At 41.9% G+C, this 23,728-nt stretch overlaps 1 protein-coding gene across 1 annotated transcript in view; it reads left to right on the top strand.

The window, feature by feature from the left end:
* ITGA8 (integrin subunit alpha 8) overlaps positions 1–23,728 on the top strand; it is a 222,826-nt gene that overhangs the window by 86,481 nt on the left and 112,617 nt on the right. Inside the window, exons 14-15 of the mRNA XM_074986273.1 lie at positions 3,139–3,184; positions 8,337–8,444. Coding sequence (XP_074842374.1) covers positions 3,139–3,184; positions 8,337–8,444 — 154 coding nt within the window. The remainder of the gene's footprint in view (positions 1–3,138; positions 3,185–8,336; positions 8,445–23,728) is intronic.

Here is a 23,728-nt window from a genome sequence, read left to right as displayed (position 1 = left end):
ATGATTAATGACTTTTCCTTTACACAACACACAATAAATGTATACTGCTCATAAATGAATATGACATTATGCATGTTCAAAAACTGTTACTTAGCTAATGAAGGATTTGGCTTAACTCCTGTCAGTGTCATAGAGGTTCTTTCCATTGAGTGTAGGAGCTGGACTGGGCCATAATTAACAGTGAAACAGAGTGCAATGGAACTAAAGCATGATAATACACTGACCACTATTGTAGGGGAATTTTGGATGGACCTTGTAATAAATTATTCTGTGTGAATTCCCAATGACATCATCTTTATAAGTCTTATTTTAGATTGTAAATGACACCATAAACACAATAAGATCGTTTGTTTGCTTATTCATTCTAACTCACTCTGGCTGTGTCTACACTAGCCCCCTTCTTCAAAGGGGGAGTAAGGGCACTTTAAAGTTGCGCAGATACTTTGAAGTGCCCACGGCTACATGGCATGCCAGTGCTTCGAAGTTTGCAACTTTGAAGTTGCCGTGGGGAGAATTAGCCTAATGAGGTTCTACATATTCGTCACAGCACTTCATTAGTATTCTCCACTCAGGCTGATTACCATGCCCCCTTCTTTGAAGGGGGCTAGTGTAGACACAGCTTCTGTGTTCCCAATTTATAGTCATGCTCTTTCAAGTTCTTTACAGCAGGCCATGTTGGGATAGAGTCATCCCTGCAGCTGAGCTCAGGTGTAGCCCATGAGCTGCTGCTCAATGAAATAATGGTAGCTCCCAAATCAGGACAACCTGGAACCATAGGAACAGTCCCCAATAGGGGGCCCTCTTTGCTTTGCTTCCATGGCATGACCCCCTTCATTTGCTATACCTGTTGCCCTCATGGAGGTGGTAGATGCTGGAGCCCTTATGTGAGCAGTCTTCTGTGCTGCTGGAGGCCAACCATCACTCAGTTTTGGCTAGGCTTGGCCTCATCCTTCTCTAGCTGACCATTCCCCACTCTTCAACTGGGCTATGGAAATGTGGGGTGGGGAGGCTGGTTCTTAGCGTTAACTCTGCATTGTGATGAGCAGAGCAATTCACTCCTCTCAGAGGCATTGTTTCAGCTTGTGCCTGCCAGTGTTCCCTGTGATTTTTTCCATCCCTGGGCAGAATAAATGTCCACAAAGGCCTGTGTGAATTTGCACCACCGGTAGAAATGCATGCTGCCAGCTGTGGGCGGCTCTGAGGACTCTACTAAGCATCTAGGCAGTACCTGAATCTCTTGCAGCTGCACCATTGTAGCGTTTCAATATAGACATTCACTATACCAAGGCTGTGTCTACGCTACAGCGGTTTTTCGAAATAAGCCCTTCCGCAAGATCTCTTCCAAAAGAACTTCTTGCGAAAGATTGCGTCCATACACAAAAAATTGGCTCAAAAGAGTGATCTGCTCTTTCAAAAGAGAGCATCCACACAGCCTCTGCTCTTTTGAAAGAATAGGCCAGAGATTGAAAAATCAGACGCCATGAGGCCTGACCTTTTGAAAAAAACAGCCCCTGAAGCTTTGGAAAGAAGGTGCTTTTCCTGAAATGGGAGTGGGAGAGTGCTTTCAAAAGGAGCTCCGCATTCTTTTGATTTAATTTTGAAAGGATACTGTTTATGTGTAGACACTTTGCTGGATATTTCGAAAGAGCCCCTTTTTCAAAAAATATTTCAGAGGAACTCGCTAGTGTAGACGCGGCCCAAGAGAAAGGGTTCTTCCATTGGTGTTTGTAATCCATGTCCTTGAGAAGTGGTAGTTAAATTGACAAAAGAATTTTCCATTGACCTAGCCTTGTCTAAATTAGAGTTGGGTTGGCATAGCTATATCTCTCAGGGCTGTGGATTTTTCACACCCCTTGAAGACATAGCTATGCCGGTATAAGTTTTTGGGATAGACCAGTCCTAAGATTCAATCAGGCAGATGTCACCATTTCAAGCTTTTCTTTGCAGCCATAAGGGCTACAGGCATCTTTCTTGTATGGAAGCTCAGATTCTGAAATCAGTTGCTCAAGCAAACCACAGCTGTCACACCTGCAAGGCTAGATGATAGGTTTAACGGAGCCCTTCTTAGACTTTTTTTTCTGTTTGTTTGTGACATAGCAGCCTGTTTTATTCTGGTATTTCTTAAGAAATAGATTATTAAATCCATGTAGATTATTGTCAGAGTCAGGGCACCCACCTGTTTGGAAGATCTTAGGAGAGGTTTTCCCTACATAGGCTGTTGTCTTGTGATACTCAGTACATCTTATCCCAAGAGATAAATGTTTCTTCAAGTTTTACTTGTCCAGGCCTTAAACTCATTGAGAGTTGTCTAAGAAAACCTTTATGACAGTGGGCTCCTAAGTGCCCGGAAGGGAGAAACTAGTCACATGTTCTCACTGGAATGCCCCCTCAGTTGAAGTGTGTTCTCCAGTGAAGCCACTGGAGTTCCATCAATGTAAATCCAGTATAAAGAGAAGCAACCCAAGAGTGCCTGGCAGAGATGTTATTCAATGGGGATTCTGTAAGTTAGTTAACACACTGTGTGCACATTGGTTTAACTGAACTAATTTTAAAATTACATTTTATTAAAGTAACTTTCTGGGTTGTGCCACTTCTGTGTCACTTATAGGCACAGATCTCCTTTGCAAATTAATCAAATATATGGTTAAAATTTAAACTATAAAGGTTACTCTCTCTCTCTCAAGCTATAAAAGTATAGTAATACCTACGTTAACAACCATACATTTCAATAAATAAATCAGGAGGGAATCAGAGTTCACCAGGAAAAAATGATTTAAACTATATTAATTGAAACTGAGATGAGATTGTGCATACAAAAGTCAATTCTGTTTGCTGCTCATTCATATGACAGCCAGGTAATGGTTTGGAATAAAATATGTGAGTTTAAAAATATAATAGTTCCTCTCCAAGAGAAGCTGGAGAGAGGTTGTGGCATGGATGACTTTGTGTTATACAGCGTGAGCCAACATGCTACCATGGCAAAAATATGAAATGCTTTTCCTCACTATGTTCTTGTAGAATGACTGAGAAAGCTCATATGTTTTATATTACTGTATTTTGAATATAAATACATTAAGTTGCAGAAATGTGCTGGAATTTAGCATGTAGTTTTTACAAAGATGTTTTGTTTTTTTCCAGATTTAATAGTTGGTGCATTTGGAGCTGGAAAAGTCGCTGTTTACAGGTAAGTGGTAAATGTCATGGAAGTTTTTGTTTTACAGCTTATGCAAAAGATCCACAAGCAATCTAATTTCATATGTCTGTTTTACTTTGTGCCATATGTAAATAAATGGATAGATTATAGTGTGTTCTTAATAGCAAATTCTGTAATGTTACAGTGAACTCTATTTTAACTGGTATTCAAACAATCAAACTTCTCAATTACCTGGCATTCCATCCTATGTGTGTGGTCAGTGGCTCCTCCACTCTCCCACCTAGTGCCCGCTGCTCAGAGCGGCTCCCCATGCGGTGTGTCCATGCATGAGCCACCAAGAGCAGTGCTGCCCAGAGCAGCTCCCCAGGCAGCATGGCCAAGTGCAAGCTGCCCAGAGTGGCTGTCTGCATGGCACTGCAGCCAGAGAAGCTTGCGACATGGCCGTGCATGAGCCGCCTGGAGTGGCTCCCTGCCAGAACGGTTCATGGTGCGGTGCACTGCCCAGAGCAACATCTCTCATGGTTCTGTGCCCCACCCAGACCATATTGAAACGCCCAACATACTGGAACATCCAAGCTCCTCATCCCAGGGCTGCTGGATATGAAAGAGTTTACTGTATAAGTTCCTTTTCTCACATGCTCACCATCCTCAGAAACATTCTCCATTTTAGTTTGAAATACTTATCTCAGTCTCAGGCCAATAGACACGTGTTTTGATCAAATCCTCTTCAATTTAGGGCAGGTGTGCATTACCCCAGAAGATTGACATATTCAGGTTCAATCTTCCAGGGTTCAACTTCCCTCGTCTAATATGGATGTGTGAAATTGACCTCTCGGGTTGACCTCTGTACTACTTCTGAGACACGAAGAGTAAGGGAGATTGATGGGAGAAACCCTCCTGTCGACCTTCCCCAGTACAGACAGCTAAGTTAGCCAAGAACACATATGTCAATTTTAGCTACACAATTGCTGTTGCTAAATTGCATATCTGAAGTCAACTTTTTTAGCCTCATGTAGACATAGCCTACGTTTGTTAGGCAACGTGAGAGAAAAGACTCATTTTTCCATTTAAAAATTGTAGCCACACTCTTTTGAATGTAGCTGAGTCCCAAATAATTGAAAATGAAAACTTTAAATGTTTCTGGAGCTGAGTCTTTGAAGAGGGAGTGTGACTGAAGAGTTGCTTTTTGCCATTTGCAAAGACACCTACTAATAAATTTAGATTTTAGTGTAGCCTTGTCTGATTAGTGAAACTACAGCGTGAACTACCTAACAAGCACAAGGACTGCTCCTTTCAGACTGCTGTCAAGACGATTTCTCTGAGGAAGAATGTAATGCTTTAATGAAGCATATAACAAAATAGCTCAGTCTTGATAAGTGTGCCTAAAATTCAAAGTCTGGAATAAAATCACAGCGGCTAATGAATTACAGATCCCATAACTTTAGTCTCCAATGTTTTTGCTTCGTGCCATAATTTTCTGCAAATCCAGAGCTTTTATGTAACATACATAAATTACAGCTAACAGAAACTTAAGGCAAAATCAGCTGCTGTTGTACTAATCCAGCTATACAGAAGACTGTGCCCATCCAAACACTGGGTAATCCTGAGCATAAATACTGCAACAGTACAGCCACACTCCTTGTAGTCTTCTGTTTTTCCCAACCTTAATCACCTGTAATGAGATGGGATATCCTTACCCTCAGATTTCATACATGGAAAACTTAAATGAGAGGGTAACAAAAACTCAGATTGATAGCATTCTCTCAATTTTCACATCTCAGCACTATGTATAGTGGAATGATGGTATTTAGTATAGTGTTTCCCCAAGCCTCATTTAATCCCTATATAAAGTACTACCATGCTGTTGCAATATTGTTTTGCAATCACTTTGCAGTGGCAGAAACATCTGCACAAGAGATAGGGTAGCAGAGAATCAGAATTGGTATATGTAGATGTAGTTTTCATTTTGCAACCCAAGAGGGGGTTGTGCCATTTGGCAAGTTAATATTATGAGTACCTCATCTTTTTTTTTTTTTATTAATTTTATTTTCTGACTTCCACGTTGTAACGCACTATTATTGGGCAAACATAGGTATTTGCATTTAATAATACAAACTGAAGTTTATCAAACAAAAGAGCAGTCATGTAGCACTTTAAAGACAAGCAAAATAATTCATTAGGTGATGAGCTTTTGTGGGACAGACCCACTTCTTCAGATCTATAGCCTTACCAGAACAGACTCAATATATAAAGCGCAGAACTCCAAAAATTGTTATCAAGGTTGACAAATCAGATAGAAGGGCAGAGAGAGGGAGGTGAAGGGTGGAGAGGTAAGTGTTAGCTCAAACATCAAAGTACGTGAAAGAATCCTTACAATGGATCAGGTAATTGCTGTCCCTGTTAAAACCACATGTTAATGTGTCAAATTTAAATATGAATGTTAGTTCCAAACATTCTCTTTGTAGACAGTTGTTAAAGTCTCTTTTCTCCAGAACACAAACTCTCAGGTCTTTAACAGAATGGCCCACTCTGTTAATGTTCTGGCTGACAGTTTTGTGTATTTGGAGATTTTTGATGTCTGCTCTACTTCCATTCATTCTTTGGTGAAGAATGTTTGCAGTTTGCCCAATATACAAAGTGTATGGGCATTGTTGGCACATGATGACATATATGACGTTAGTTGAGGAAAAGGAGAATGTGCCCACACTCCCCCTCTTTCTGTTCTTCTATCTGATTTGTCAACCTTAATAACAATTTTTGGAGTTCTGCGCTTTATATATTGAGTCTATTCTGGAAAGGCTATGATCTGAAGAAGTGGGTCTGTCCTACGAAAGCTCATCACCTAATAAATTATTTAAAGTCCTACTTGACTACTTTTTTGTTTTGATAGAGTGCAGACTAACATGGCTACCTCTCTGTTACTATTCAAACTGAAGTTTGTTTTAGAAATAGTACATAAGCACACAAGAATGGCCATGCTGGTCAGACCAAAGATCCATCCAGTCCAATATCCAGTCTTTTGACAGGGGCCAATGCCAAATGCCCCAGAGGCAGTGAACAGAGCAGGTGATCATCAAGTGATCCCTCCCCTGTTATCCATTTCCAGCTTTTCACAAACAGAGGCTTGGGACACCATTCTTACCCATCCTGGCTAATAGCCATCGATGGACCTATCCTCCATGAAATTATCGATTTCTTTTTTATCACCATTAAAATCTTGGTCTTTACAAAATCCTCTGGCAAGGTGTTCCACAGATTGACTGCATGTTTCATGAAGAAGTGCTTCTTTTTGTTTGTTTTAAATCATTCACCAGTTAATTTCATTTGGTGACATCTAGTTGTGTTACAGGAACAAGTAAATAACTTTCCTTATTTACTTTCTCCGCACCAGTCATATCCCCCACTTAGCCTTCTTTTATCTAAGCTGGAAAGTTCCATTTAATATTTCTTCATATTGCAGCCATTCCAAACCCCTAATCATTTTTGTTGGCCTTTTCTGAACATTTTCCAATGCCAAAATATATTTTTGAAACTTGGCAACCACATCTGCTCATAGTATTCAAAATGTGAGTATATAATGGATTTATACAGATGAAATAATATATTCTCTGTCTTATTCTCTGTCCCTTTTTTAATGATTCCTAACATTCTATGTAGGTTTTTTTTTGTTTTGTTTTATTGTTTTCGACTGCTGCTGTACATTGAGTGGATGATTTCAGAGAACTATCCACAATGACTCCAAGATCTTTCTCTTGAGTGGTGACAGATAATTTAGTCCCCATCATTTTGTACATATATTTAGGATTATATTTTCCAATATGCATAACTTTGCACTTATCAACATTAAAATTCATCTGCCATTTTCTTGCCCAGTCACCTGGTATTGTGAGATCCTTTTGAACCTCTTCAGTCTGCTTTGGACTTAACTATCTTGAACAGTTTAGTATCATCTACAAATTTTGCCTCCTCAATATTTGTCCTTTTCTCCAGATTCTTTATGAATATGATGAATAGGATAGGACCCAGTACAAACTGCTGTGGGACACCTCTAGTTAACCCTTCCCATTCTGAAAACCGACCATATAATCCTATCCTTTGTTTCTTGTCTTCGTACCAGTTATCAGTCCATGAGAGGACCTTCCCTTTTAACCCATAACTGCTTATTTCACTTAAAGAACAGAATTGTCAAAAATAGGTTTTTTTTCCTGCTGTACAAAAGTATAAGAAATCAGTTCATTTTTGAGGCCCCAACAGATGTTACAATGACAAATTAACACTATAAAAACAATCATAGATTAACGTTTTAAGGGAAAATCTTGGTAGTGAGTTGGTTTTGTCAGCCTTCTGTAAGTTAATGTATAATAAAATAATATTCTGTGAACATGTTATTTAGAACATTGCCTGTTTCCAATACTGTTACAAACTACTCTAAATTACTGGGTAACAAATTAATCACTCTGTTACTCACAGATGCATCCTGTACATATTTTGTCATTGTAGGCATATGAATCTACTTTCAGCTGCTTCTTCTGTTAACATTATTCCTGGCTTCCAAAGTCAAGTGGCTCAAGATCTGTCATTTAGGTTGCAGACTATGAATGATTCAAGATACTTGCGAAGAACTTTTGTTTTAGCCAAATTACATCCCCTTCTCTTGAAAGAATTAAAGGCAGTTACAGAAGACAACAAATCAGAATATGTCCCTTTGTTAACCATAGCAGAAAGATGGCAGCTTGTAAAACAACTACTAAACGGCTGCTGTCAGCTCCAGAGATGTTGGAGCCTTCAGAGAAGAATTTGAATTTGTGTGAGAATTCCTGACACTGCTAAGGCATGCATGGGAAAAAGTGCACCTTCATGCAGCATTTATTGTAACTGTAAGGTCCTGTTCTCGTGATTTGTGCTGGTAGCTTGTAATTGTTGTGAAGAATTATCAAAATGACTAATCTCTACAAAAACAGAGGTTACACTTTCTGCCAAATAGAGTCCTCATTTCGTCAGGCAAGTGAGCAGCAACAAAGCTCCCATCCACCTTGGGTACCCTGCGTTAACAGCTACCTTTAAGATAATTGTATTATTGAACATTTAAATGTTGTATCTGAAGTCACGGACCTCTCTTATTTTTCATCGTAACTTATTCCTATTGCTTGTGTTGATGTTTATTTCTCTCCCCAATGTGTAGAGCAAGGCCTGTTGTGACAGTGGATGCTCAGCTCACACTGTACCCGATGATTGTAAATCCAGACAACAAAACTTGTCAGCTTCCTGAATCTATGATTATGGTGGCCTGGTAAGTCAGTGATAAGACATCTTTCTCTTCTTGCTTCCAGACATCTTTCTTGTGTTTGTGTAGATGCTCAGATGCTGCAATAATGGGTATAGTATTAGAACCTACATAGAGTAGAATCAAATTATTTTCCCTTGCTTTATAGACATTTAAATGGTGGCAGCCAAGAGCCCACTCCAGTGAGGTGGTGAACACCATCATATCCCATTGCAGTGGAGGAGGATTAACATTGCTTAGGAAATTCAAGTGCAGTAGCTAAATACAAATGCAGTGGCTCAGATGGTGAAATGTAGACCAGATCAGGTGGAATAGATCCTATTATAAAAATCAATCCATTTTCCTGTTTGAAAAGGGTGCAGTTGTTTATCAAGCATATGTAAGATATTAAATTGGTAGTGCATCTCTGGTACTGTATTGGCTTAATTTGGTGCCATTTTAGTTTACCCATATTTTTCATGAAGAAGAAGAAGAACCCTCATCCACTTCAGGAAGGGATAAAATGACTTATTTATTCAAATGGTGAATCCTTGAAGACTTAGAGATTAGTATTATTCCATGCTGGCATTTTAGAAACATTGTCCGTCGTTCACATGTGTTATGTTCTTCATTTATTTGTCATAAGATGAATAATAGGACAAACACAAAGGCCGCATCTGCACTAGCAAGTACATTCAAAAGTAATGTCGAAAGAAGGCCGTCTTTCAAAATTCCCACGGAGCGTCTACATGCACACTGAGATCTTTCTAAATTAACTTTGAAAGAATGGGGCCATTCCGTTGACGTCGGTCCTCCGTTCCTGCCGTGGGAAAAGCACTCCTTTTTGAAAGACTCTTTTGAAAGAGAGCAAGTGTAGACACTCGACGGACAGGTATTTCAAAAGAGGGGGTCCTCCATGGCACTGATCAGTTGCCAGGCAGCAGCGCCGCTCACCATACAAGTGGAGTTCTATGGGTCCAGTGTCTGCTTGCATTTAAAGACGTAGGCTCCCACAAACCCCCAGGCAGGAAGCAGAGAGCATGCAGGCAGCAAGGAGCCCACGCTGCTGCACAGCCCGCTCCCTGAGACAACACCTCTGCCAATCTGTCATGCTTCCCGGCTCCAGGGCTAGCCAGTCAGACCCCTGCCCACCCCACGGGCCCCACAAGGAGACTGGGGAGTCCTCCCAGGTCCTGAAGTACCAGGCCCCCTCCTGGATGGAGGCCAAGCTCCAGGACCTCCTATCCCTATGGGAGGATAAGGAGATCCTCCACCAGAGGGGGGTCTGGTGCCGCAGTGCTGTGGCTTTTGAGTGGCTCTCCCAGGGACTCACTGGCTGGGGCGACCCCACCCACACCCCAGACCAGGTGAGGTCCAAAGTTAAAAAGCTCTGCCAGGGCTAGCGCAAGACATGGGAGATGGCCGGACAGTCAGGGACAGCAGTCGGGGGCAACACCCACCAGCTGCCCCTACTATAAAGAACTAGGCTGCCTCCTGGGACCCAAGGAGGTGGGACCCGTAGCCAGGGTCCTGGACACTGCAGACCCTGAGACAGAGGTGGAGCTGAGATGGGGATGGAGGGCGAGGACCGGCTGGGACCAGCGGCCAGTACCAGGCACCCGCAGAGACCACAGACCATCAGCGATGATGAGGGCAGTGAGGTGGCCCTCATCATTGACAGCCCATCCAGCCAGGCCTCCTCCACCTGTGCTTCGCCCGAATTCCTGGAGAGGTCCACAGGTAGGTGGCATGCATGCCAGTCACCCCGGGGCTGAGGGAGGGGGCACTCGGTCCCACCCAGGGCAGCTGCAGCCCACCCACATGGCTGCCAACCCTGGTGCATGTAGAACCCAGATGGCCATGCTCCCCGGGCCCTGGGGGGGCGGGCAGTGTGCAGCACTCACTACCACATGCCTGGGACAGCACCATGGGCTGCATGGCCATGGAGGGACCAGGGCTTGTGACGAGGGGAGCCTGCACCCACACCACCCATGTGGGGACTCCGGGATGCAGTCATCACAGGGCCCTGGGGACAGGGAGGAGTGGGGACACACGGGCCAACACACAGGACTAATGGTCCATTCCCTCTCCCCTTCTGTCTCCACAGTAGCAGCAGCAGACCCATACATGACCCAGGGAGCCTGACCACCAAGGGCAAGGGGCAGCTGCCCACAATCCAACCAGGGACAGCACAGGGCCACCACCGGGCCATCCGCCGGCACCACCAGGCGGGGAGGAGGATGGTGGGGACCCTGTCCACACCGCAGCCCTGCAGGACCTCACAGGCATGCTGCGGGAGAGGCTCGATGTGGAGTGGCGGGTCTGGAACAGGGTGAGGGGCAATCTGACCCAAGCTGTGACCAGCCATCTGGCCCTGGCTGCCACCCCCTCACAAGCCACTCCCACACCCAGTCCTCCCATTCCCACCCCACTGTGCCCCCATCACCCAGCTCCCCTCCAACCTCCCCCCTGTTCGAGTCCCCTGTCACCCTCCCCACCACAAGCTTCCACCCAGCTCCAGTCCCCTACAGGGCATGCCTCTCCAGGGCACTGTCCCCCTGCCCCATGCATGCACACATGTCCCCACCTCACCACTCCATCCCCATCCCTGCCACTCCCTCCCTGCCCTTGTCCCTGGTGGGGACCACCCCCCAGTTCCCGATGGTGCCACCTTCCCCTCCCTCCCATCCCCCACATGCAGTGGGGGTATGACCTGGGCATGGCACACTTCATTCAGGGTGGCCCAAACAGTAGCCCTGCCCACCCCAAAACTGGTGGCTGACAGATCGGTAACTGTCGAGGGTGGACAGTTTTCAAAGGGTGATTGCCACCCTTTTCTGGAGCAGGATCACGGGCCTCATGTGGGTGTTACAGTGCTGGATGGCTGGGGTGAGCCAGTGGCACAGCTCCAGGGATGTCCCCTTGGTCGTCCTGAAGTTCTGTAGCCACTGGTTATCACCCCAGTCCTCCAGCACCAGCCGGTACCACCAGTCGCTGCTTGTGGGGAAGCCCCACAAGCAACGGATGACCCAGGGGACCAGGTGGGGGTGTCACAGACTCCGGGAGGGTGGCCACCAGGGTGGTCACTCAGAGCCACTGGTGCACCATCGCCAGCACCGCAGCCAGCACGCTGGTCATGGCCTCAATGGGGCAGCAGGGAGCTGATTGCAATCCATAGGCGAACCCGAGGTGTTTCCTGCACTCACCCTCCCTCTGCCTGCCTGGGGATGGCTAGCAAGCCCTTGGCATGTGCAGGCTGAGGCTCCGGGGGGTGGGGGGCCTTAAAGGGGCGTCTGGCAATGGCCCCAGAAAGGCTTGGCTGACATGCGACCCTACCCACAGCGTTTCCTGGCCCTGTACTTTCGAAAGGGTGCCCCGGAATGTGTGGGCATTCTCTTTCGAAAGAGTGATGGGGCCTTTCGAAGGGATGGGTTGGACCTTTGCTCACCATTTCCCTGTGTGGATCATCATTGAAAGGCTGTCTTTCAACATTTAGTTTCAAAAACTGGCCTTTCAAAAGGGCTTGCTAGTGTGGACGCAGCCAAAGAAACACAGCATGTTCTCATAATAAACACTCAATTGTAGATGTATATTATCTTTAAAAATAGATATAGTGGATCCTTTTTGAAAAGGTTCATCTTGTACTAATATATGTTTCTTCAGTGTCCAAAGAAAAGGAAAATAAAGTAAACTGTGACTAGCAGATGGAGACAGAAAACTAGAGATGATTGGAAATTTTCCTCCAGAACTTTCTTCTGTCAGAAAATCTTGATTTGCTGAAAGCAAAACATTTTGCAGAAGTGTTGCCTTCTGTGAAAATTCATGTACAATAAAAATTTGCCAACCTGTTCAGAAGGTCACATTTCAATGTGCCATTTTAAACATTTTATTTCTTTTGCTTATCTGTTTCTTTTGTTTCTGAATTTCAATCTGTGAGAAATTTGTCATCATTTTGTTCACATTTCCGAACAGAAGAAATTTTGAAACTGTGAAACTCCCCCAAAATAAAAATATAGTTCCTGTACAGTATTTCAGGAGCCATTAAAATGTTTCTGTCATAAGTCACATTCAAAATGCAGTGTATTTATTGGGAAAAGAGAATGCATCATGAGGATAAAGTTGTCCCTTTAATACTTATTTTTATTAGAATAATCTGAAAGGTGGTTTTGGTTTATATGTATGAGAGTTTTATACATATTTCCAGTATGTTAGCAGATGGATAGTTAAATTTCTGTCTATTTTATTATAATCTACAGTTCCCTAAAGGTTTAGCTCCTACTATACAAGTAAATTAATTCAGTTTTCCAAATGATTGAAGAGCAGCTGTTGATTTTCCATGCTGTAATTTTTCTTTCTCGTTGATATAACCTTGTATTGTACATATGAAAACAATTAGTAAGGAAACTCCAACAGGCAAATAATTCCTCTGTCCCAAGGGATAGATTTCTGTATCTCTTAGCCAGCTGTGCAACTTGTATAAAATGCCTGCTGACTGACATTTCAAAATTAGAAGAATGAAAGGAAATCATCCTACCAGAAAAGTTTCAGGAAGTCTAAAGAGATTTGGATTACAGTATGCTTTCCAGTATTAGGAAAATATTGTTTTAGCCATCATACAAGATTATAAACCTAAAGCATAAGGCAAAATGCCATAAACACATACAGTTATTTTTTATATTCTCTGGCTGTGTCTAGACTAGCCCCCAACTTTGAAGGTGGCATGGTAATTGGGGTGTTGGGAGATTACCAATGAAGTGCTGCGGTACAAATGCAACACTTCATTAGGCTAAATCTCCCCCACGGCAACTTTGAATTGTGAAACTTCTAAGTGCCAGCTTCTGTGTAGCCGCGGGTACTTCGAAGTGCCCATGCTACTTCGAAGTCCCTCTACTCCTCAATATTTTGAGGAGTAAAGGGACTTTAAAGTACCTGCGGCTGACCTGTGGCTACATGCAAGCTGGCACTTCGAAATTTCACCCGTCAGAGTTGCCACGGGGGAGATGTAGCTTAAGGAAGTGCTGCACGTGCACTGCAGCAGTTTATGAGTAATCTCCCAATACCCTAATTACGATGCCCCCTTCAAAGTTGGGGGCTAGTCTAGACACAGTTTCTGAAACATTCTCTGAGATTTCTCCCAGTCGTTTTGACTTATGCAGGTACTACTTTATTAGCATCGTATTTTGTTGTTTATTTAGAAGGGCATCTACTAAAGATGAAGAGGAAATTCCTTATAAAATTCTCTTAATTTGAAAATTGAGTGCAGAAAAACATCAAAAATTTGCCGTAAATTTCTGAAATTCAAAACTATTCGACCAAATGTCCTCTGGAAGCTTTTCCTTGTGTAGGTGGGGTTGCAGGGCGGGGGAAAGGGAATAAAAAAACAGTTTCTGTAATTTAAAAAAAAGCACATTTTAAATTATTTGAAAGGCTCTTGAAATAGTAGTCCCAAACTATATAGTCCATTAAACACAAAAGCGAGAGCAAAAGAGACCTGTGTTCTGTACTTCTACCTTTTCTGTTTCACTTATCACAATGATATCCGAGCAACTATTGGCCTGATATTTATGTTTTACAATGTTTTACACTTTAATCACACTTTACAAATAATGTTTAATTAGCCCTCGCAACATCTATATGAAGTAGGCAAACACAGTAAACTCTTTCATATCTGGCAGTCCCAGAACTGGGAGGTTGCCAGATATTCAAATATTCTAATAGGGAGGTAAATGTAGCAATGGATAATACTAAAGAAAAATAAGATAGATATTAAGAAACAAACAAAAATGTATGTAGAGTACTTCATTTACATACAAAAGTAGGCTTGTACCCTGTAAACTTATACTGTATTTGCTGTATTTATTTGTGTTTACTTTCACTATACTGTACTTATGGAAAAGGTAATGAAAATTTGCTTATGGTTAAAATGCCATTTATATGAGGGTTCCCAACAATAGAATGCCAAATATAAAAGAGTTTACTATACTACTATTACCATTTCAGGTTGCATCTACACTACAAGATAAATTTGAATTTATTTATATCATTTTTCTAATTTTGGAATTTAAAGTTCGATTTTTGACCATCCTCACTTCACACCTTGCTCCCCACAAGCTTGAGTCATTGCTGCCGCATAGATATTGGATAACATTGAATGTTGCAGCAGTGCATTGTGGGAAGCTATCCCAAAGTTCCCTCATCCCTGTAGCATTCTGGGTATGCTCACTGGTCTTGACGTCATCTTCCTTCATTGCATTTTCATCATTCTCCTCCCGATCCCTGAAAATACATCAATTCATTGGAAATAATGCAGAATTCACTCAAAATTAGAATTTTTGGTATTCCCCACACATTTCATTGCCAACTCGGGTTCAGCAATGGTATTCATCCATCCATCCTACCTCCCATCATTGCCGAAATGTGATCCCTGAAAATTATGCAGGGGCCCAGAATGTTAGATTGAAAAGAATGTATGAGGAAAGAATTTTTGGTTTCCCCCTACACTTTATTGCCAACATGGGTGGAGCGACTGTATTCTCAACTGAGCATCCATCTCACGTCCCATCATCGCAGAAAAATAAATTGTTGGTTTTCCCCCTGTGGCATCAAGCCCAGGTATGGGCCAAGTGGGGAGTGTCGCTGGATGACCAGTTGAAGTATTTTTTGTTGGCAGCAGTGAGCCCCTTAGCCACCAGGAGAGACTTTTCCCCAGCAGCAGCAACAGCAGCAAGCACAGGTATGGGCCAAGAGGGAGTGGGGATGGGAGGTATCGCTGGATGAGCAGTTGAACTGTTCCTTCCCCACGGAAGCCACAAAGCACCGCATATCTTAACCGCTGGAGGAGACTTCCCTATGGTAGCACCAAAGCCCTCAGTATCTTAACCTCCGGGAGACACTTCCCCACGGCAGCAGCATAACCCTCTCTTTCCCGTGTGACTGGCAGCATTGCCAGCACTGAACAGCAGGCACATCCTTTTATTGGGTTGGGTTCGGGGCTACCCATGTGATGTACCTGAGCACAGGAAAGACCTAGACTGTGTGGTGCCTCTGGGGGAAGGAAGGGGGTACACACAGAAATGTAAACCATTGAGAAGAATTTTCTCAGCATGTTATGCAAGCACAACCCCCGGCACAGCCTTGTTGACAAATGGTACTGTGGGGCAGAGGCTGGCACCAGGCAGCACAGAAAATAATAGCAAGTGTACAGAGAGTTGCAAACTCCCTGGAGCAGCTGTTTGAATGGGTAGATGCACGCACCCCGCTAATAGCACAGAAAGAAAGAAGCCATTTCTCAGGCTGTCATAAACTAACATGAGCCCACAGCTAAAGACTCGCTGCTCCCACGTGGAAAATCAGGCTCTTCCTGTTACTGGAGAGCAGTGGCCAGAGCATAGCAGTGAGGAGGCATTGTGAGTTACATACGGGACACCTCTGCAGGCTAATACATTCGATTTTAAAACATGGTGCTTCCACACTGGCCTTTAATCAAACTTTTGGATTCAAGCTTGATGCGACACGTATCAAGTAACTGTAATTTTGTAATCTTGGGATTAGTGCACCCAAAATAAAGCTAATGGTCTTTACAGTACAGACAGTCACATGGTAGAATAGAGCTAACTGAATTAAATTCAAGTTTATCTCGCAGGGTATACACAGTGTAGGGTGCGAGAAGATTTTATAACGGTCTCATGAGAGCAGTCTGACCCCTCTGTGAACCCTCAGAGGAATCCTATGACAACACCTGCAAAACAAAGCATGCTTGCCAACACTTCAAGGCTACACTGCCAGTAGGCCACAAGAGATAGTGATAAGGAATGCATAGGCAATTTTAGGCAATCTTATGTTAATGAGGTGAGGTTTATCAGTTAGTGTTAGGAGGCCTGTTACAGAGCCTCTCCCCAAGCGAAGCTCCAATGCATCGGGTTTTCCCCCACTGGTGACTGCGACGTCTCTGGGGCTCCCATTGCACTTTCAATAAACCAAATATAGCACTCGCCTTCTGGGTGCAGCCTTGTTTCTGAGGAACCCGAGCCTGGTTGGTTACGCACAACTTCAGAGATGAAGGAACTTAAGGTCAGAGAAGTTAACTGCCCTGCCTAAGTCTGTATAGCAGAAAGATATCATAACTTGCATTAGGCCTAAATTTGTGACTACTGATTTGAATTTCTTCCTTTCTGAGGGACTATTGTGAGGCATTTTGAAGAGTGTAATTTTCAGCAGTGACTATCCACCAAGCTGTAGAAATCCCTCACATAAGTATCTTACCATTTCTCAGCCACCACCTCCTGTTCTGTAAGATAGGGTAGTGACATTATTTGTGGAAAAAAACAATTCCAACTTTTAAATAAAAGGTATCATTATCTAAACCACTGTTGAAATGGGTTTATTGAAATTTTTAGATAAACCAGATTTTCGGTAAATGAAAAATGTCTATAAAACTCTTAATGAAAATCAGTTAAAATAGTTGACAGTATTTGGAGAAAAAAACATTTGATCAGTTTTGAACCTTACACAATGGAAACAATATTAACATTTTTCGGAGGAGTTTGTGTTGTTAATTTTTGATCATCTCTAGTGCTAAGTACTTGTTACTCCCATCAGTTCAAATGGTATGATCAGTATCCTGGAAAATATGGATTTAGGCATGTGAAAACTCTGGTTGAAGTGACTTAAATGAAGATTGCTGTGAATTAGGTAATGGTGGCAACCTGAAAATATACTTAATGTTGGCGCTTCTAAAGGCAATTTAAAATGATGAATTTGAGAAGTTATATTATCTGCACAGAAATTGCTGACTGTTACGTGTTCTCAGAGAATGGTTCACCAAAATAGAGGGATATTGGCCTCTGCTGCCCAGCTGTAAATGTTTGTGGGATAGTTGGCAAGGATTCGTCTGTGAGCAGAATAGGAGTTTATAGGATCAAATCTTTAACCACATTTCCTTTTGTGTTCAATGAATTATCAAAAACAGTACATAAAGTAAACTCTTTCATATCCAGCAGCCCCAGGACCAGGAGCTTGCCAGATATTCAAACATTCTGGATAATAGAGAGGTATATCTAGCAATGCATAACACTAAAGAAAAGCAGGATTAGATATTTAATAAGACACAAACAAAAATGTCTGCAGAGTACTTTATTTACCAACAACAGTAGTACTGTACACTGTGAACTTATATTGTATTTGCTGTATTTATTTGTATTTATTTTCACTCTACTGTACTTATGGGAAATGAAAATAAAAATTACTTATGGTTAAAATGCTGGTTATTTGAGAGTTCTGGATGATAGTATGCTGGCCATGAAAGAGTTTACTGTGAATAGCACTAGGAATTGACAATAATTTCTGTTTATTATATTGATATGTCCCCAATGACATTCTTTATTCATTACATATTTTCACATCTCTAAACCAAAATCAAATTGTTCTATTACAAACATCAGGTCAGGAGAAATGGATGAAAATGGGAAGTTCCCTTCAAATGAAAAGTCTGTTATTTGGAAAAAAATGGTCCATATTGGGGAAGAAAGGCAAAATGTCAAATATTCCCCCAAAACTTTTCTGAAAAAGTAAAGTCAGGACCATTTTGATTCATTTTGTTTGGACTTTATATAATCTAGTGTCATAACCATGATCTATTACGTGTATTTTACTTAGGCTAAAATATTAAGAATAGAACAATTCAGAATTATATTGAAACACTAATTAAAGATTAGGAACATTTTGTAGTTTAATCAAAGGCCCTATTCTGTTGTTGTAAACACAGCAAATCATCATGCTTTTCATATGACTGATCAGTTGCTGCTCAGCCCATAAGTTGGAGCCAAGACTCTTCTTCCCTTCCACAGAGAACAGAGCCAGGCAGAAAATACTGTTATTTGTTTATTCTTGTAATAATCAGTTGTGTTAGAATTAAAATGCAGATTGAAGGTAGCAGATTTATTTTAAGCAAATTATTTTGCTGTCTTAAGGTTTTGAGGAAAAACTTTGTTGTCTGTTCAAATAATTGGATTCATTTCGTAGCCACCAGTGTCACTCTTGTGTGTAGCAATAATAGACAATAGGGCAGACAAGTCTCTAGTTTTCTTACTTCTATGTCATCTCAGACTGATGATATTTCTGCAAAGAAATAGTCAAAGAACAAAGGTGTCATTTGTTTCTTATCTACAACATTTCTCTACCTTTAATTGTTCAAAACTTTCCTGATTCTTGAATAATCACAGTATCAACTACCATTTGGAAGAAGTTTGAACTTTAAACTCATTCTGTTTTCCCATGGAGCTATAAATCACCCCTCCAGATCTTAGAAACCCTTCTGACTCCAATTTTGCTTAACTAATCTAAGTCTTGGCCTTATCTAATATAAAATCTGGGTTTTTTTTAGCTTTTCCCTTTCTCACAAGCATAGAGTGCCTCATAGCACAAACAAGCCCATTTAAACATCTCAAAATCTCACTTAAACTTGATGCAACTTTCAAAATAGTTAACATACTATCAGTCTAATTGTGTTCGTGACTAAACTGTTTGATCTTTTTAGAAATATCTGCACTAAGTATTCCCAGTGTCAAATTCATTTATGATTTCACAGTTGTTACTGTGCTGTGCACAGTGGCACAAGGAACGCAAGTTAGCTCATCTTGTTTAGGAAGCACTACTCACGTAGGCTATGTCTGCACTAATGAGGCACTTCAGAAGATACTAATGAGGCACTGACATGAATATGCTTTGCCTCATTAGCATAATGGTGGCCACACACAATTCAAATGTGCTGATTTTAGAGCACATGCCACCTGTGTAAACAGGGGCCTTTTGAAAGGACCCCCAAGTTCAAAAGCCCCGTCTTCCTATTTGGTTATAGCAGGAAGGGACATTCAAAGTCAGGTGGGTCCTTTGAAAGGCCCCCTGTCTACCCAGGCCACATGAGTTCCGAAAGCGGCACTTCTGAATTGCACGCAGCCACCATTATATTAATGGAGTGCTGCATATTCATATCAGAACCTCATTAGTGTCTTCCAAAGTGCCTCATTAACATGCCCCCTGAAAGGAGGGGGCATGCGTAGACCCAGCTTTTGCGTGTAGCGGTCTTATTTCAAAATAACGTATGTCTAAATGGTTGTTTCAAAGTATCTTACTTTAAAATAACTCTGTAGTGTAGATGTAGTCATGCTGTGCATCATGGCACAAAGAACACAAATTAGATCATCCTGTTTATAAATCACAGTTCACTAGGACTTGAGCTAACATAACTTACATTAGGTGTGCCAGAATTGCATGTGCCTATGATGTGCAATTCCAGTTCCATCCAGAAGTGAGCAGTAGGACATATACACAGTGCCCAGTTCTGCACATTAGCATACAGACTAAATACTAATATAGTTCAAATGACTAATCAAAAATATCACTTGGATATGGCAAGACACTAAAAGGCTACATCTACACAGGAAGCATCAGTTGATAGAAGTGACTGTCGGAAGGGATTCTCAACAAAACTTTTGTCAACAGATTGCATCTACACATAAAAGCGGCTTGATCTTTCGATCCACTAACAGACATAAAAACACTCCTGATCCACAAACCTGTTAGCCAGCATTTTAATGGAGTGGGCTATTCTGTTAATGACTTAAGAGTTTGCATCTTACTGTAGAGGAATTTTCACAACACTCTTCAAAGGGAGGCTGCTGAACTCTCTTTTGTATTCAAACGCAACACATTAACATGTGGTTTGAACCGAGATTGGAATTTTCTGGGTCACTATAAGGGGCTCATTTGCATACTTGGCTTAATCTAATTGTTGGCTCCCCCCCACCGCCTTCTGCCCTTCTACTCTCTGATTTGCTCACTTTGATAATTTTTTTTTCTGATTTGTCCATCTTGATTACTGTTTTTCATTCTCTGTGCCTTAAATATTGAGTCTGTTCTGGTATGGCTATGGTCTGAAGAAGTGGGTCTGTCCCACGAAAGCTCACCTAGTAAATTATTTTGTTAGTCTTTAAAATGCTACTTGACTGCTTTTTTGTTTTGATAGTATATAGACTAGCATGACTTTCTCTCTGTTACTATTCTGTTGACAGAGATCAGCCAGACTGCCTGGCCACTCTCCACAGAATGGCTAATTGGAAGTTCAGCCAACAGGGTTGCCAGGTGAACCAGAAGCCCTCTCTGTTGACAAAAGGGCACCTGGAGCATTTACACCGCTCTTTTGTGGACAGGAAACTGTTGACAAAGGCATTATTCCTGAATGCAGAGAGGCACAACACTGCCAGCAGATGTGCCGGGTTTTGTCAACAATCTGTCAACAAAGCACATTTTGTGTACAGGTGCTCCACGGTTTTGTTTTGTTTTGTTTTGTTTTGTTTGACAAAAGCCTGCTTTTGTCAAAAGAACCCTCTTGATGCTGTGGACTGAAAGGTCTGCAGAAGTTCTTCTATGTAAACATTCCCCTACTTCTCTCCTATTCTTCCTAGAAGGGAAAGGTGAGCCTTGATTTTTCAGTAAGGGCCATGTAACTGATCTTGATTGCATGCAATATATAATGAGCTGCTGTGTTTGTGAAAGCAGAGTAGACTCTTGAATTAATATGCCTCTACACCATGTGATTGAAATCCTGCACTGTTCAAAATGCGTTCAAGTTGATTCAATATTTTTTAATTCCAGTTACAAACAAATGACATATTTTAAAGTAGTTTTACAAAAGTTCTGCCTTAAATGTAAGCACTGTACAAATTGCCTAATATTAAAGGAACACCTTAATCTTAATTTTCATTTAATCCGAGTGAAATGCATCACTCTGCGTGTGGGGCAGTGCCTTGTTGCATTGTCCTTAGGTCAGCCAAGGAAGAGGATTTTGACTTGTGAAGGGGTTTCCCTGCTGTGGCGGGACAAGAGACATGGTGATGGGTTTATACTCCACGTGCTGTCTAGCACAAGAGTATAGCACTGAGATGGCAAAATCGAGATTCTGCCTACTCCTTGCAGCTTCCACCTCGTTGAGTGGGGCAGGGATACAGCTATTCCACAAAGACTGATTCACCTCTTATGCAGCTACTTGATATGCAGGTAGCTGCCACAGGAGAATTTGGACACTTACTTCCTGCATAGCTGCCCTAGCTCTGGTACAGTTTGGCCTACAGAGGTTGATGGCTAAATTCTTTGCATGTAAGGTCAACAAAGTATATGTTCTCCATTTGGTGCCTACTTTATACTCTCCCAAATATTTAGAAATGGTCAATTCTTAATCTCTAATTCAGGAGTGTGCAAGAATGGGGGCATGCAAAATTTCGAAAGGAGAGTGCAGCACAATCAGCTCCCTCCCCCTTGGGGGACCCACTGATGCCTCACTGCAGCCTCCATCAGCTCAGTATGCTGCCCTGTGCAGCGCTGCCTGCCTGTGTCCCTGCCTCCACTTGCTGGCTACATTTCCAGTCCCCCTGCCTAGCTGGGGCCTCTGCAGCCTTGCAGCAGCCTCTCTGAGCAAGGCTGACTTGTGCTGCCAGCCCTCCTGCTCCCTAGGGAGCCACCTTCCCTTAGGATCACTGGAATAATTTCCAATCCCCCAGCCTGAGGAAGCCGGGAAGCGTGTGTAGCAGGGGCAGCTGAGTGGGTGTCAGCTTCCAGGAGGAGAGTTCAGGCTTTTTTTTTTCTTTTCTTTTTTTTTTAAAGGATAATCATGTTAATCTTTTGTTTTGTTCTTGTGTTTAACTTTGCTTGGGATGGCTGGGTGGAGGGGTGTGGGGTGCCAAAAGCAGGCTCCTCAAACAGCTGGGAGCTGTTGGTTTTTTGGTTTTGTTTTTTTCCCCCCAGGCTGGAGAGTGGGTGGGATGGGCTATTGAAACGTATGAGCTTCTATATATAAAAGTTTTATATAAGTTTTATATATATAAAGCATTCCCCATCTCATTAATTTTTTGTAAATGTTACTATTTTTATGTATGTATATTTGCATGTATGTACTGATTAATAAAGTTTTACATTCTACATACTTATTTTCTTGTACTTGCTGAAAGGTTCTTTAATATATGAACATAACTGAAATTTCCATTGGTTTCCATTTTATTAGACGTGTTGGAGGCCCCAGCTAACTGCAGAGCTGAAAAGGGGGGTCCAGCATAAAAAACTTTCTCACCCCTATTTTAACTGGTAATTCTAGGACAGGGGTCTGCAACTTGTGGCTCCAGAGCCACATATGGCTCTATAAGACTCTTTGTGGCTGCCAAGACTATAATTTTAAATTAAAAAACCCCTGCTGATTATTTTTGATAAATGATGAATGTCTAAAAGCCCAGCAATGAACAATTGGTATCTAAATAACAAATATGTGATCTTGAAACACTGGATAACTCCCCCTTTAATATGTGCAGTGCGTTGTGGGATATGATACTGTATCTGTGTTCTGATCATGCTGCTAATAAAGTCTTGAGTATGAAAAGGAAAAGGAAGCTTGCAATGTTCCTGCTGTGAAGGGCGACACATTTTAAGACAGAAAACTGAAATTAAATGTGAAGTAAAATTGCATGTTTCACATGGGTCTGGGGGTGAAAGTCAGGAAGGCAGTGGTACAAATATATGCATAAAGTGTAAGGAAATAGAATACATAAGAAGTTTGTAAACATCCTGCAGTAAATGTGCATCGCGTTATAGATCATGGTGTGTGCATGGCTCACAAAATAGGTGTGGTTTGATGTTATTTATTAAGGTGTGTCTCGTATTCACATGCATTACGGCTCTTGCATTATTGAGTTTTCACTGAATTCAAAAAAATAGGCCCAAATGTGTAGGTTTTCAGAAGAATTGGAATCAAAGCTTCAAATAGTACCTAGAGTCGACGATGAAATCTTGGTTAATGGTATAAAGCCAATTGTTTGTCTTGAAGGAAGATGTTTAATAAGGTCATGTGAGTTGTGTGATTTCCAGGTGTGACACGTTTTTATTATACTTGTCAGAGGGAGTTGATACTGTTACGATATGAATTGAAGTATTTTAGAGATAACATTACTAGTTTTGAGCTGACTTCATGAGTATGTTGGGACATACCATAACATTATTAACAATTCAGGAATGTTTGGATTTTATCTGTCTTGTCATTGTTTCATGTGAAATGTGACAATTTTTTAGTCCCAAAGTGGACGAGGCTCTCTGTAGATTGATTCTAGTCGTCTTTTATGTCTCTGGGGATCAATTTAGTGGGCTTAGTAGGGATGTGCTAAATTGACCACTTGTCACTCTTGTTTTGACCCTGAGACAATTGGAAAGCTAATCTGCCTGACCTTTAATTTTATGTCTTGATATGACAGGCAACTCTAGCAAAGCTTTAAATT

Source organism: Carettochelys insculpta, chromosome 2 (assembly GCF_033958435.1).
Source record: "Carettochelys insculpta isolate YL-2023 chromosome 2, ASM3395843v1, whole genome shotgun sequence".
Classification (NCBI taxonomy): domain Eukaryota; kingdom Metazoa; phylum Chordata; order Testudines; family Carettochelyidae; genus Carettochelys; species Carettochelys insculpta.
This window is presented reverse-complemented; position numbering and strand designations above follow the sequence as displayed.